The sequence below is a fragment of the Phaethon aethereus genome (genome assembly GCF_964289735.1).
Source record: "Phaethon aethereus genome assembly, contig: HAP1_SCAFFOLD_726, whole genome shotgun sequence".
Lineage (NCBI taxonomy): Eukaryota > Metazoa > Chordata > Aves > Phaethontiformes > Phaethontidae > Phaethon > Phaethon aethereus.
The window spans coordinates 1-14,829 of NW_028113917.1; the positions used below are offsets into that span (position 1 = coordinate 1).

The 14,829-nt window shown below is 62.7% G+C and overlaps 1 protein-coding gene across 1 annotated transcript; it reads right to left on the reverse strand.

The window, feature by feature from the left end:
• Positions 1–9,299: 9,299 nt before the first annotated feature.
• Positions 9,300–10,322, reverse strand: LOC309416485 (free fatty acid receptor 3-like; the record flags this gene model as incomplete). Its single annotated transcript, XM_082016030.1, has 1 exon — positions 9,300–10,322. The coding sequence occupies one exon, from the start codon at positions 10,320–10,322 to the stop codon at positions 9,300–9,302; it is 1,023 nt and encodes a 340-aa protein (XP_081872156.1).
• Between the last annotated feature and the right edge of the window lie 4,507 nt (positions 10,323–14,829).

Genomic DNA, 14,829 nt, shown 5'->3' on the forward strand with positions numbered 1-14,829 from the left:
CCCAAAAATGGGGGGGTCACCCCAAAAATGGGGGGTCCCAAAATATGGGGGGGGGCCCAAAATATGGGGGGGGGGACAGGGACACCCACCCCCAGGCGTGGTTGGGGGTAAGGAGGGGGGTTGGGGGGTGCTGGGGGGAGTGGGGAGATGTTGGGGGGGGACACCCCAAAAATGGGGGGGTCACCCCAAAAATGGGGGGGTCACCCCAAAAATGGGGGGTCCCAAAATATGGGGGGGGGCCCAAAATATGGGGGGGGACACAGGGACACCCACCCCCAGGCGTGGTTGGGGGTAAGGAGGGGGGTTGGGGGGTGCCGGGGGGGGGTGGGGTGTTGGGGGGGGACACCCCAAAAATGGGGGGGGTCCCAAAATGGGGGGGGGGGTCTCCCAAAAATGGGGGGTCCCAAAATGGGGGGGTGTCTCACAAAATGGGGGGGGATGGGGACACCCCCCCCGGGCTGGGTTGGGGGGTGCTGGGGGGGGATTTGGGGGGCGCTGGGGGGCTGTGGGGGGAGCCCGGGGGGGGGGGGGGGACACGACTCCGGTTTTGGGGGTCCCGGGGGGGGTTTTGGGGGTCCTGGTGGGGGCATGGGGGCTCGGGGGGGTCCCTGGGGGGGGTTTAGGGGCCCCAGTGGGGTTTGGGGGGTCCCGATGGGGTTTGGGGGGTCCCAGTGGGGTGGGGGGGCCCCGGGGGGGGGGTTGAGGGTCCGGGGGGGGGCTTGGGGGTCCCAGTACGGTTTTGGGGGGTCCCGATGGGGTTTGGGGGGTCCCGGGGGGGTCGGGGGGCCCCGGGCGGGTTTTGGGGGTCTCGGGGGTGTTTGCGGGGTCCCAGCGGGGTTTGGGGCTCTGGGGGGGGGTTGGGGGGTCCCAGCGGGTTTTTGGGGGTCTGGGGGGGCTTGGGGGGTCCCGAGGGGGGCTTGGGGGGTCTGGGTGGGGTTTGGGGGGTCCTGGCGGGGTTTGGGGGGTCCGGGTGGAGTTTGGGGGTCTGGGTGGGGTTTGGGGGGTCCTGGCGGGGTTTGGGGGTCTGGGGGGGGGGTTGGGGGGTCCGGGTGGGGTTTGGGGGGTCCTGGCAGGGTTTGGGGGTCCGGGGAGGGGTTGAGGGTCCGGGGGGGGGCTTGGGGGTCCCAGTACGGTTTTGGGGGGTCCCGATGGGGTTTGGGGGGTCCCGGGGGGGTCGGGGGGCCCCGGGCGGGTTTTGGGGGTCTCGGGGGTGTTTGCGGGGTCCCAGCGGGGTTTGGGGGTCTGGGGGGGGTTGGGGGGTCCCAGCGGGTTTTTGGGGGTCTGGGGGGGCTTGGGGGGTCCCGAGGGGGGCTTGGGGGGTCTGGGCGGGGTTTGGGGGGTCCGGGTGGGGTTTGGGGGGTCCTGGCAGGGTTTGGGGGTCCGGGGGGGGGTTGAGGGTCCGGGGGGGGCTTGGGGGTCCCAGTACGGTTTTGGGGGGTCCCGGGGGGGTTGTAGGGGTCCCGATGGGGTTTGGGTGGTCCCGGGGGGGTCGGGGGGCCCCGGGCGGGTTTTGGGGGTCTCAGGGGTGTTTGCGGGGTCCCAGCGGGGTTTGGGGCTCTGGGGGGGGCTGGGGGGTCCCAGCGGGTTTTAGGGGGTCCTGGCGGGGTTTGGGGGTCCGGGGGGGCTTGGGGGGTCCCGAGGGGGATTTGGGGCGTCCTGGCGGGGTTTGGGGGGTCCGGGTGGAGTTTGGGGGTCTGGGGGGGGGGTTTGGGGGTCTGGGGGGGGTTGGGGGGTCCCGGGGGGGTCGCACGTGGCCCCCACTCACCCTTGCAGCGCCGGTGACACTCCTCGAAGGCGCCGGGGTTGGGGAGCGAGTCCCCCCCCGATTCGGTGGGGCGGGACCCCGAGGCGGCGCCGGGGGGGGGTCCCCCAAATCCGGGGGGCAGCGGCAGGAGGGGAGGGGGGGGCGCGCTGGGGGGGGGAGGGGGGGAGCCGGCGGCCAGGACGTTGCCCATGGTGGTGGGGGGGGGGGGGGGGGCTGCGGGGGGAGGGGGGTCAGACACCCCCCGCCCCATGGGGGGGGACCCCAAAGCGTGCGTGTCCCCCCCCGCCCCCACATATGGGGGGCTTGATCCTGCCCTCCCCCCCCCGAGATCACCCCTCCCCCCCCGGCCCCACACGTGGGGGGCTCGATCGTCCACGTCCCCCCCCCCCCCCGGCCCCACATGTTGGGGGGCAGCTCCTGTCGTCCCCCCCCCGGCCCCCCCCCCCAAAATCCCCCCCCCCCCGCCCCCACGCCGCACTCACGCGGCGGCGGACGGAGAGAGCCGAGCGCGGCTACCGCTGGCCCCGCCCCACCGCGCCCATTGGCCGCCGCAGCGCCCGCCCCGCCTCCCGGCGCTGGGTTGCGCGTTGCTATTGGTGAGAGCGGGGTGGGGCACCGCCCCGACCCGGCGCCGCCGTCCCGCCTCTTCCGGTGAAGGTGGGGCTGCGGGGAGGGCACCGCCTCCTCCCCGCTGAAGCTTTACGATTGGTCGTTTGCCGGCCTCGCCCCGCCTCCGCCCCGCTCCCATTGGCCGCCGCCTCTGCAAGGTCGGGACGGCCATAGAGTCGGCAAGGGCGCGCGGGCCGGAGCGGCCGCAGTGGGCGCCGCCATTTTGAGGCGGGAACGGGGAAGGCGGGAGGGGGGAGAGGAGGAGGAGGACCGGCTCCATGGCAACGGGCGGGAGGGGGCAATGGGGGACCCCCATATGGGAGCTATAGGGACCCTCCCGTAGGGGAAGTGTAGAGGACCCCCTCCCCGTACGGCAGCTATAGGTACCCCCCGGCATCTGTAGGGACCCTCCCCCCCGGCAGCTATAGGCCCCCACCGCGGCAGCTACAGGCCCCCCCAGCAGCTATAGGTACCCCCCCGGCAGCTATAGGTACCCCCGCGGCAGCTATAGGCCCCCCCGGCAACTATAGGCCCCCCCAGCAGCTATAGGTACCCCCCCGGCAGCTATAGGTACCCCCGCGGCAGCTATAGGCCCCCCCGGCAACTATAGGCCCCCCCAGCAGCTATAGGTACCCCCCCGGCAGCTATAGGCCCCCACAGCAGCTATAGGTACCCCCCGGCAGCTATAGGCCCCCCCAGCAGCTATAGGCACTCCCCCAGCAGCTATAGGCCCCCCTGGCAGCTATAGGCCCCCCCAGCAGCTATAGGCACTCCCCCAGCAGCTATAGGCACCCCCGGCAGCTATAGGCCCCCCCAGCAGCTATAGGTACCCCCCCGGCAGCTATAGGCACTCCCCCAGCAGCTATAGGCCCCCCTGGCAGCTATAGGCCCCCCCCAGCAGCTATAGGTACCCCCGCGGCAGCTATAGGCCCCCCCCCGGCAGCTATAGGGATCCCCTCTGGTATCTATAGGGCCCCCCCATGCAGCGCCTATACGGGCCTTCCCCATATGGCGGCTATAGGAGCAGCACCCCATATATGGCAGCCATAGGGACCCCCCCCGTACAGGAGCTATAGGGGACGCCGCCACGAGGCACCTATGGGGCCTGTCCCCGGCCCCAGACACGATTCCCCGCCCCTATGGCCAACGTCGATGTAAAGCTGGGCCTAAACCCTGCCCTAATCCCAATCCTAATCCCAATCCTGATCATAATCCTAATCCCAATCCTGACCCTAATCCTGACCCTAATCCTGATCCTAAACCCTGTCCTAACCCCGTCCTAACCCCAATCCTGACCCCTAATCCTGATCCTAACCCTGACCCTAAACTCTGTCCTAACCCCATCCTAATCCCAATCCTAATCCCTAATCCTGACCCTAAACTCTGTCCTAACCCCATCCTAATCCCAATCCTGACCCCTAATCCTGATCCTAACCCTGACCCTAAACTCTGTCCTAACCCCATCCTAACCCCAATCCTGACCCCTAATCCTGATCCTAATCCTGACCCTAAACTCTGTCCTAACCCAGTCCTAATCCCAATCCTAATCCCTAATCCTTATCCTAATCCTGACCCTAAACTGTGTCCTAACCCCATCCTAACCCCAATCCTAACCCCTAATCGTGACCCTAAACTGTGTCCTAACCCCATCCTAATCCCAATCCAGACCCCTAATCCTGACCCTAAACCCTGTCCTAACCCCATCCTAATCCTAATCCAGACCCCTAATCCTGACCCTAAACCCTGTCCTAACCCCGCCCTAATCCCAATCCTAACCCCTAACCCTAATCCTGGCCCTAATCCTGACCCTAAAGTCTGTCCTAACCCCATCCTAATTCTAAAACCTAGTCCTGACCCTAAACCCTAATCCTGACCCTAAACCATGTCCTATCCCTAATCCTAAACCCAAGACCAAATCCGAACCTTAAACCTGTCCCAATTCTAATCCTAATCATAAACCCAAACTCTGTCCCTAATCCTAACCCCAATCCCTAATCCTAAATCCAAATCCTGATCCTAACCCTAAACTCAAACTCTGTTCCTAACCCTAACCCCAATCCTAACCCTAACCCCAACCCTAATCCTAAACCCCAACCCTAAACTGTAATCCTAAACCCAAACTCTATCCCTAATCCCAAACCCAAACTCTGTCCTAATCCTAAACCCAACCCTAATCCTAAACCCAAACCCTAAACCTAAACCCAATTCCTAATCCCAACCCCAAACCCTGATCCCAAACCCAAACTCTCTCCTAATCCTAAACCCCACCCTAATCCTAACCCCCAACCTTAACCCTAAACACAATCCCTAATCCTAAACCCAAATCCTAAACCCAAACTCTGTCCTAATGCTGAACCCAACCCTAATCTTAAACCCAAACCCTAAACCCAAACCCAAAACCTAAACTCTGCCCAAAATCCTAATCCCAATCCCTAATCCGAAACCCAATTCCTAAACCCAACCCCAAACCCTAATCCCAAACCCAAACTCCGTCCTAATCCTAAACCCCACCCTAATCCTAAACGCCAACCCTAACCCTAAATACAATCCCTAATCCTAAACCCAAATCCTAATCCTAAACCCTAATCTTAATCCCAAACTCTGTCCCCATCCTAAACCCAACCCTAATCCTAACCCTAAACCCAAATCCTAATCCCAAACCCAAACCCTAAACTCTGCCCAAAATCCTAAACCCAATCCCTAATCCGAAACCCAATCCCTAAACCCAAACCCTAATCCTAATCCCAATCCTAAGCCTAACCCCAACCCATAACGGCTGCTAAACCCAATTAGCATTTTAGACTCGTTTATCTAAAATTCTGCTTTTTAAATTATCCGTTCGACGCTAATTGGGTGTAATTAAATCCCTCCGCCATTTCAAACGAAAATTAAGCTCGGAATTAAAATTAAGCTTACGCCGGAATTACGCCCACGGGGTTCTAATCCTCCTGAGCTCAGAGTCCACGGTTTTAATCGCTCGCATTTAATCTCATCGAAAATGAATCTAAATTAATTAAATTAAACTTAAGAGAATTTAGATTCATTTATTATTTAATCTAATTTAACTTTAATTTCATTTAAGTCTAATTTAACTTTAATTTAATTTAATTTAACTTTAATTTAATTGTATTTAGCTCTAATTTAAATTTAATTTAATTTAATTTAACTTTAATTTAATCTAATTTAATCTGACTTTAACTCTAATTTAACTTTAATTTAACTTTAATTTACTTTAACTTTAATTTACTTTAACTTTAATTTAATTTAACTCTAATCTAACTTTAATTTAATTTAAATTTAATTTAATTTAACTTTAATTTAATCTAATTTAATTTAATTTTAATTTAACTTTAATTTAATCTAATTTAATTTAACTTTAATTTAATTTAATTTAACTCTAATTTAACTCTAATTTAACTTAAATTTAATTTAATTTAAATTTAATTTAACTTTAATCTAATTTAATTTAACTTTAATTTAATTTAATTTAATTTTAATTTAATTTAATTTAACTTTAACTTAATTTAATTTAACTTTAATTTAACTTTAACTTGATTTAATTTATCTTTAATCTAATTTAATTTAATCTGGTGGCAATTAACGCCCTCAGCTAATAATTAGGCTGGGTTTATGTCCGAATCGCCCCCAATTAGCATTTTCCCAGGCGGCTTTTTACGTTTCTCCTCCTAATCAGGCGTAATTAGTGGTTGCTTCGTTAAGCATCCGTTACCCCTAATTAACTCCCTGGTCGCTTCGTCTTGCACTATTAATTATTAATTATTATTTATTATTATTTATTAATTATTAATAATAATTACATCGTAATTATTAATTATTAACAATAAATTATTTGTTAATTATTAATTAATAATTATTAATTGTATTTCCTGCCCCTCTGCAGCCCTTTTCCTTCAGTTAAGCCCAGCTTAATTAATTCCCGATCCGAAGGGTAATTAACGCCGCCGTTAACGAAGTCAAACCCGGGGTTGAGCTGATGCTTTAATTACGGCCTAATTAGCCCCGCCCCACATCCCGCCCCACATCCCGCCCCACATCCCGCCCCACTGAGACAGCCGGGGGTCCCCATCTGCCCCCGCGACGGCGTTGACCGCTGCCCCGCCGCCATCTTGAAGAGCGCGTTCGGGGCGGGGGCCGTCTTGGGGGAACGGGGAGACGGAGGACGCTGCCCCACGGAGGACACTGCCCCATGGAGGATGCTGCCCCACGGAAGTCACTGCCCCACGGAGGACACTGCCCCACGGAGGATGCTGCCCCACAGAACTCACTGCCCCATGGAGGACACTGCCCCATGGAGGACGTCAACACGTGAAGAACATCAAGCCACGCAGGACATCACCCCACGGAGGTCACTGCCTCACGGAGGACATCGCCCCACAGAGGTCACTGCCCCATGGAGGACGCTGCCCCATGGAGGATGCTGCCCCACGGAAGTCACTGCCCCATGGAGGACGTTGAGCCCGTGGAGGACGTCAACGCGTGAAGAACGTCAAACCACGCAGGACGCCACCCCACGGAGGACACTGCCCCACGGAGGATGCCGCCCCACAGAGACCATTGCCCCACGGAGGACGCTGCCCCACGGAGAACGTTGAGCCCGTGGAGGACGTCAATGCGTGAAGAACATCAAGCTATGCAGGACATCACCCCACGGAGGATGCTGCCCCATGGAGGTCACTGCCCCATGGAGGATGCTGCCCCACAGAGGTCACTGCCCCACGGAGGACACTGCCCCATGGAGGATGCTGCCCCACAGAGGTCACTGCCCCACGGAGGACACTGCCCCACGGAGGACACTGCCCCACGGAGAACGTCGAGCCCGTGGAGGACGTCAACGCGTGAAGAACGTCAAGCCACGCAGGACGCCGCCCCACGGAGGTCACGGCCCCACGGAGGATGCCGCCCCACGGAGGATGCCGCCCCATGGAGGTCACTGCCCCATGGAGGTCACTGCCCCATGGAGGACGTCGAGCCCGTGGAGGACGTCAACGCGTGAAGAACGTCAAGCCACAGAGGTCACCGCCCCACGGAGGTCACCGCCCCACGGAGGACGCCGCCCCACAGAGGCCACCGACCCCCAGGTACCTTGACCCCATAGAAGCTCTTTGACCCACGGCAGCGGCGGACTCACGGAGGTCGGAGGTCAAGGTCAGAGAGCCTGTAGACCCTCGCACCCCCGGTGGCCGTAGACCCACGGCAACCTTGACCTCGCGACGCCTTTGGCCCCACGGAGACCCCAGACTCAGGGAGACCCTCGACCCACGACCGGGACGGACCTTGACCCCGTAGGGACTTCAGCCCCACGGAGACCATGAACTTCAAACCGTGGGTCCACCTTCTCCCTGGCCCCACAAGTGTTGGAGACCTTGGCCGAAGCCCTTCAGCCCCACCCCTAAATCCAGCCCCCTCCCCCCCATCTTCGCCCCCCGCCTCCCGCCGGGGCGTGAAGCGGACCCTGAACTTGACCTTGGTTTCCATGACGTCGTCTGAGCGTTTCCTGAACCGGCGGTGACCTTTCCCCTCCCCCACCTTCCCAAATGACCCCGATTTCTCCGGGAACGGGGGCGAAGGGCGGGAGGGCCCCGCCCCAGGGCATTCTGGGAGCAGGAGAACCCCGGCCTCCTGATTCCCACGCCCCGTGACCTCCCCTCCCCCTCCCACCCCAGCTCTTCTGGGAGGTAGACCCGGGCGTTCCCCACCCTCCCCCACCCCCACCCCCGTTCACCCACTTGGCTCCGGAGGTGGGAGAGGCCCCCAGAGGCCGCGTCCCCGCCCCTCCCCCCCCCCGCCCACTTTCACCCCATTGGCTCTGCTGGGGCGGACCCGGGTGAGGGGACGGAGACGTTGGCCGCTGGCCGTGACCTCAAAAGTGGGGGAAGGGGAGGGGGAGGGGGCAGGGATGGAGAACCAACTCAACCAACTCAACCCAACTCAACCCAACCCCCTTTGACCCCACCTCAACCCAACCCCCCTTGACCCCACCTCAACCCCCCCTTGACCCCACCTCAACCCAACCCCCCCGACCCCGCCTCAACCCCCCCTTGACCCCGCCTCAACCCCCCCTTGACCCCACCTCAACCCAACCCCCCCGACCCCACCTCAACCCCCCCCTTGACCCCACCTCAACCCCCCCTTGACCCCACCTCAACCCAACCCCCCCGACCCCGCCTCAACCCCCCCTTGACCCCACCTCAACCCAACCCCCCCGACCCCACCTCAACCCCCCCTTGACTCCACCTCAACCCAACCCCCCTTGACCCCACCTCAACCCAACCCCCCCGACCCCACCTCAACCCCCCCCTTGACCCCACCTCAATTCCCCCTTGACCCCACCTCAACCCCCCCTTGACCCCACCTCAACCCCCCCTTGACCCCACCTCAACCCAACCCCCCTTGACCCCACCTCAACCCAACCCCCCCGACCCCACCTCAACCCCCCCTTGACCCCACCTCAACCCCCCCTTGACCCCACCTCAACCCAACCCCCCTTGACCCCGCCTCAACCCCCCCTTGACCCCACCTCAACCCAACCCCCCCGACCCCACCTCAACCCCCCCTTGACCCCACCTCAATTCCCCCTTGACCCCACCTCAACCCAACCCCCCCGACCCCACCTCAACCCCCCCCTTGACCCCACCTCAATTCCCCCTTGACCCCACCTCAACCCCCCCTTGACCCCACCTCAATTCCCCCTTGACCCCACCTCAACCCAACCTCTCACCTTGACCAACTCAACGTCCCGGTTGACCCCAGCTCACCCCACCCAGCCCAAGGAGGCCCCTTCATGGCTCGTAAAGCTCCGGCTTGGCTTTGCCCCCACCCACCAAACATCTCCCCCAAGACCCGTCCCCAGACACCCCACAACCACCCCCACCCCCCCAAAAGCCGCGTCCCGCCTTGGACCCTCTCAGGTCCGAAGCCCCCGAGGCGGCACCGCCGGCTCGCTACCGTGACGCGAAGACGCTCCGGATCCTCCCCGTCCAATCACCTCGACCGACCCTTGGCTTCGCCCCGCCGGCCGCCGGCGCCTGACCCGGCGTCCCACCACCTCCCAAACCCGCCAGAGACCCCGTCTGAGGGCGGCCGAGGAGAAGCAGAAGATGAGGGGGTCCAGGCAAGCGCTGAGGGGGGTGAGGAGCACGGCGTAGGCTCGCCAAGGCGGGTTCTCCCGCCGCAGGTACCCCACCACGTGGGAGACGTTGAAGGGGGCGAAGCAGAGGACGAACGCGGCGGCCGTGGCCGACGCCAGGGCCACCGCTCGGCGCCTCTTACCCGGCGCCGCCGCGGGGAGGGCGACCACGATGCAGACCAGGCGGCCGTAGCAGAAGACGGTGATGGCCAAGGGCAGGCAGAAGAGCACCAGGAAGATCTCCAGGCGGAGAGCCAGCAGCGCGGCCAGCTGAGGACCCGCGAACCGGGTGTAGCACGCCGTGCCGTTGACCGCCGCCGCGGGTCGGGCCGCGTAGACCGCGCTACAGTGGGCCAGAGCGGCCACCCAGAAGCCGGCGGCGGCCACGGCAGCGTGGGTTGCCCGGCGGCGCCGGCGGTATTGGACGGGGAAGGCGGCGCTGAGGTAGCGGTCGACGCTGAGGGCGGTGAGGGAGAGGATGGTGAGGTAGATGCTGGTGAAGAAGAGGAAGACGAAGAGGGGGCAGAGGGACGGGGGGAGCTTCCAAGTGGCCTCCCAAGCCGCCTCGGCTATGCGGACGGGCAAGGAGGCCACCAGCGCTAGGTCGGCCACGGTCAAGTTGAGGAGGAGGACGTCAGCGGGCAGCAGGCGCCGGCGCCGGGCCGCCGTCCCCAAGGCCACCAGGGCTGCCACGTTGAGGGGCAGCCCCACGGCGAAGGCACTCGCGTAGACCCCCAAGCACAGGCGGTGGTTGATGGCAAAAGGGGGGGGTGACACGGTGGCCAGGATCTGCTGGGCCATGAGGCGAGGTGGCCAACGGTGGCCAGGGTCTTCTAGGGTTCAGTTGAGTTGACCAATGGCGGTTGAGGTCTTCTAAGGGTTCAGTTGAGTTGACCAATGGCGGTTGAGGTCTTCTAAGGGTTCAGTTGAGTTGGCCAATGGCAGTTGGGGTCTTCTAAGGGTTCAGTTGAGTTGGCCAATGGCGGTTGGGGTCTTCTAAGGGTTCAGTTGAGTTGGCCAATAGTGGTTGGGGTCTTCTAGGGTTCAGTTGAGTTGGCCAAGGGCGGTTGGGGCCTTCTAAGGGTTCAGTTGAGTTGGCCAATGGCGGTTGGGATCTTCTAGGGTTCAGTGGGGTGGGTGGGGGGTCCCAGAGTTGGGGGTCAGGTCTTTGGGAGGTTCCCTAGGGGACCTGAGGTGGGTGTGGGGTCCCTTGGGTGGAGGTGGGGTCTTTGGGAGGTTCCCAGGAGGCTTGGGGTGGGTGGTGGGTCCTTGGGTTGGGGTCTTGGGGGGGGGGGCGGTGTCCACAGGGGGCCTGAGGTGGGTGGAGGGTGGCTGGTTGGAAATGGCGCATTTGGGGGGGGTGGGGGGTGTCTTTGGGGGGTCCACAGCAGACCTGGGGTGGGTGGGGGGGTCCCTTGGGTGGAGGTGGGGTCTTTGGGAGGTTCCCAGGGGGCTTGGGGTGGGTGGTGGGTCCCTCGCTGGGGTCTTTGGGGGGTTCCCAGGGGGACCTGAGGTGGGGGGGGGGTCCCTGGGGTGGGGTGGGGTCTTTGGGGGGGTGGGGGGAGCGTCCTGGGGTTGGGTGAAGTTCAAGGGTGGAGGAGGAGGACGAGCCCTACCGTAGCAGCGGACGGACGGACGGACGGACGGACGGTGGCAGGGAGGGACCGATGACCCACAAACCCTCCCCCACCCAAGGGACCCAAGCGTCCGGGCTGCCCCTCCTCCCCCTTCCGCCCTGCCCCCTCCCCCACCCGGGACACCGGTCACGACGGGGGAGGACCCGGAAGATCGTCCTTAATTTAATTAACCCAGAAGATGATTTTATTGGGGGGGGTGGGGTGGGGGGAGGGGTGGCTCTCTTGGTGGTGGTGGCACGTCACCGTCCTGGCAAGTCCACCGCGGTGGTGGTGGCCACGTCCCTGGTGTCCCCATGGTGGTGGCATGTCCCCATGGTGGTGGTGGCTGTGGTGGTGGCCATGGTGGTGGCATGTCCCCCATGGTGGCATGTCCCCCATGGTGGTGGTGGCCATGGTGGTGGCACATCCCCATGGTGGTGGTGGCCATGGCAGTGGCCATGGTGGCATGTGGCCATGGTGGCACGTCCCCATGGTGGTGGTGGCCATGGCGGTGGCATGTGGCCATGGTGGCACGTCCCCATGGTAGTGGTGGCCATGGTGGTGGCATGTGGCCATGGTGGCATGTGGCCATGGTGGCACGTCCCCATGGTGGTGATGGCCATGGTGGTGGCATGTCCCCCGTGGTGGCATGTCCCCATGGTGGTGGTGGCCATGGTGGTGGCCATGGTGGTGGCATGTGGCCATGGTGGCACATCCCCATGGTGGTGGTGGCCATGGCAGTGGCATGTCCCCCATGGTGGCATGTCCCCATGGTGGTGGCATGTCCCCCACAGTGGCCAGGACCCTGCTCCTGAAGCGGCCACCGCCATGTCCTCGGCGTCCCCACGTCCTCCGTGCCACCACCTGCCCGCGAACCCCATGGTGGCCATGTCCCCGCGGCGGCCAAGTCCTCGCGTCCCCGCCGACGTTTTATGGCGTCCCCGTGGTGGCCGCGTCCCCGTACCTCGGTGTCCCCGAGGTCTCAGTGCCTCAGGGCGACGTACTCGACCGTGTCCCCGACGTCCCCGGCGTGGCCCCGCGGTGGCCCCGGGGAGGACAAGGCCAGAGCGGCGTAGACCAGCGTCCCGTCCCCGTCACTGGGACCGGGGGCGACGTTCTCGTAGTCGGGACCTTCGGTGGCCTGTGGGGTGGGACGGCGGCTGCCACAGGGGGCTGGGGACACGGGGAGGGGACACCGAGGAGGACGCCGGGGACCTTGGGGCCGGGTGGGGAGGTGGCGGTTTTGGGGGATGTGGGGCACCTCGGGGACATCAGGGAGGGCGTCAGCTGGGACGTGGGGGCGTCAAGGGCGACGTTGGGGACGTCAAGGGGGCAGTGGGGACGTGGGGGACATGGAGGGGACATGGAGGACATGGGGTCATCAAAGGGGTCATTGGGGACATGGGGGACATCGGGGGGACATGGGGATGTTGAGGTTATTTGGGACATCAAGGGGGACATGGGGACATCAAGGGGGACATGGGGAACATTGGGGACATCAAGGAGGACCTGAGGGACATTGGGGACATGGGGGACATGGAGACCATCAAGGGGGACATGGGGGACACCAAGGGGGACGTGGAGGACGTTGGGGACATCGAGGAGGACTCAAGGGACGTTGGGGACATGGAGGACGTGAGGACATCAAGGGGGACGCTGGGGACACCGAGGGAGATGTGGGGGAGGTTGGGGACATCGAGGAGGACCCGAGGGACGTTGGGGACATGGAGGACGTGAGGACACCAAGGGGGACATGGGGGACGTTGGAGACGTGGGGGACGTCAAGGGGGACATGGGGGACGGGGATGTGGAGGTCTTGGGGGACATCAAGGGGGACGTGGGGGACATGGAGGACATGAGGTCATCAAGGGGGTCATTGGGGACATGGGGACATCAAAGGGGACATGTGGGATGTTGGGGACGTGGAGGACCTGGGGGACATGGAGGACATCAATGGGGATGTGGGGGATGTTGGGGACATGGGGGACATCGAGGGGGACATGGGGGATGTTGGGGACATGGGGGACATCAAGGGGGTCATTGGGGACATGGGGGACATCGGGGGGACATGGGGATGTTGAGGTTATTTGGGACATCAAGGGGGACATGGGGAACATTGGGGACATCAAGGAGGACCTGAGGGACATTGGGGACATGAGGGACATGGAGAACATCAAGGGGGACATGGGGGACACCAAGGGGGATGTGGGGGACATTGGGGACACCAAGGAGGACCTGAGGGACGTTGGGGACATGGAGGATGTGAGAACACCAAGGGGGACATGGGGACACCAAGGGGGATGTGGGGGATGTTGGGGACATGGGGGACATGGAGAACATCAAGGGGGACGTTGGGGACACCGAGGGGGACGTGGAGGATGTTGGGGACATCGAGGAGGACCCAAGGGACGTTGGGGACATGGAGGACGTGAGGACGTCAAGGGGGACATGGGGACACCAAGGGGGACGTGGGGGACGTTGGGGACATGGGGGACATGGGGGACACCAAGGGGGACATGGGGACACCGAGGGGGACGTGGAGGATGTTGGGGACATCGAGGAGGACCCAAGGGACGTTGGGGACATGGAGGACGTGAGGACGTCAAGGGGGACTGGGGGACGTTGGGGACATGGGGACATTGGGGACACCGAGGGGGACATGGGGGACACCAAGGGGGACGTGGGGGACGTTGGGGACACCGAGGGGGACGTGGGGGTCGGGGAGGACCCCGGTACCTTCGCGGCGCCGTCGTTCCTCTTGAGGACGGTGTAGACAACGGCGTCACCTCCCAACCTGTGGGGCGGGGGGGTCGGTCAAGGTCAAGGACACCTGGGGGGAGGGGAGGGGGAGGGGGGAGGGGCGGGGACGGTACCCGGGGACAGAACCGGACGCAGGAGGCGACGACAGCGACGAGTAACCGATGACGTCATCGTCGCGGCGGGGAGACCCGGGCGCCCGGGGCTGCGGGAAAACGGGTGACACCCCCCACCCACCCCACCCCCCAGCTCCGGTAGCACCTCGAGGACCCCCGATATGGGGGGAGGGGCCGGGGGGGGGGGGGGAGGGGGCTACCTTCTTGTTGCAGAGGAAGAAGGTTCTAGATGGTTCCACCACGGGTTCCTCGTCGGCCGCCATTTGCCGCCGCCACCTAAGGGGGGGAGGGCGCGCCGGGCACCCCCGAAATGTTTGGGTGGCCCGAAACGTCTGAGGGGGGGGGGGGGGGGGGGGAGGGGCAAGGGGGGTCCTTTCGGCTCACCGGCGGCGCAGGAAGCGCCCAAGGGTGCCCAGCGCCAGGAGGGTGCTCAGCCCCACGCCGAGGCCCAGGGAGGTTTTTCGGAGGATGGTGGTGGTGGAATCTGGGGGGTGGGGTGGGGGGTGGGGGAGGGGGGGTGAGGGTGGGGGTCCAGCCTGCCCCATGGGTCTGGGTTCCATGGGGTAGGAGTGGCCCAAGGGGTCCCATGGGGGAGGGGCGCCCTAAGGGGTCCTGTGGGGGGAGGGGTCCCATGGGGGGAGGGGCGCCCAAGGGGTCCCATGGGGGAGGGGTGACCCAAGGGGTCCCATGGGGAGGGGTCCCATGCGGGAGGGGCACCCTAAGGGGTCCCATGGGGGAGGGGTCCCATGCGGGGAGGGGCACCCTAAGGGGTCCCATGGGGGAGGGGCCCCATGGGGGAGGGGCGCCCTAAGGGGTCCC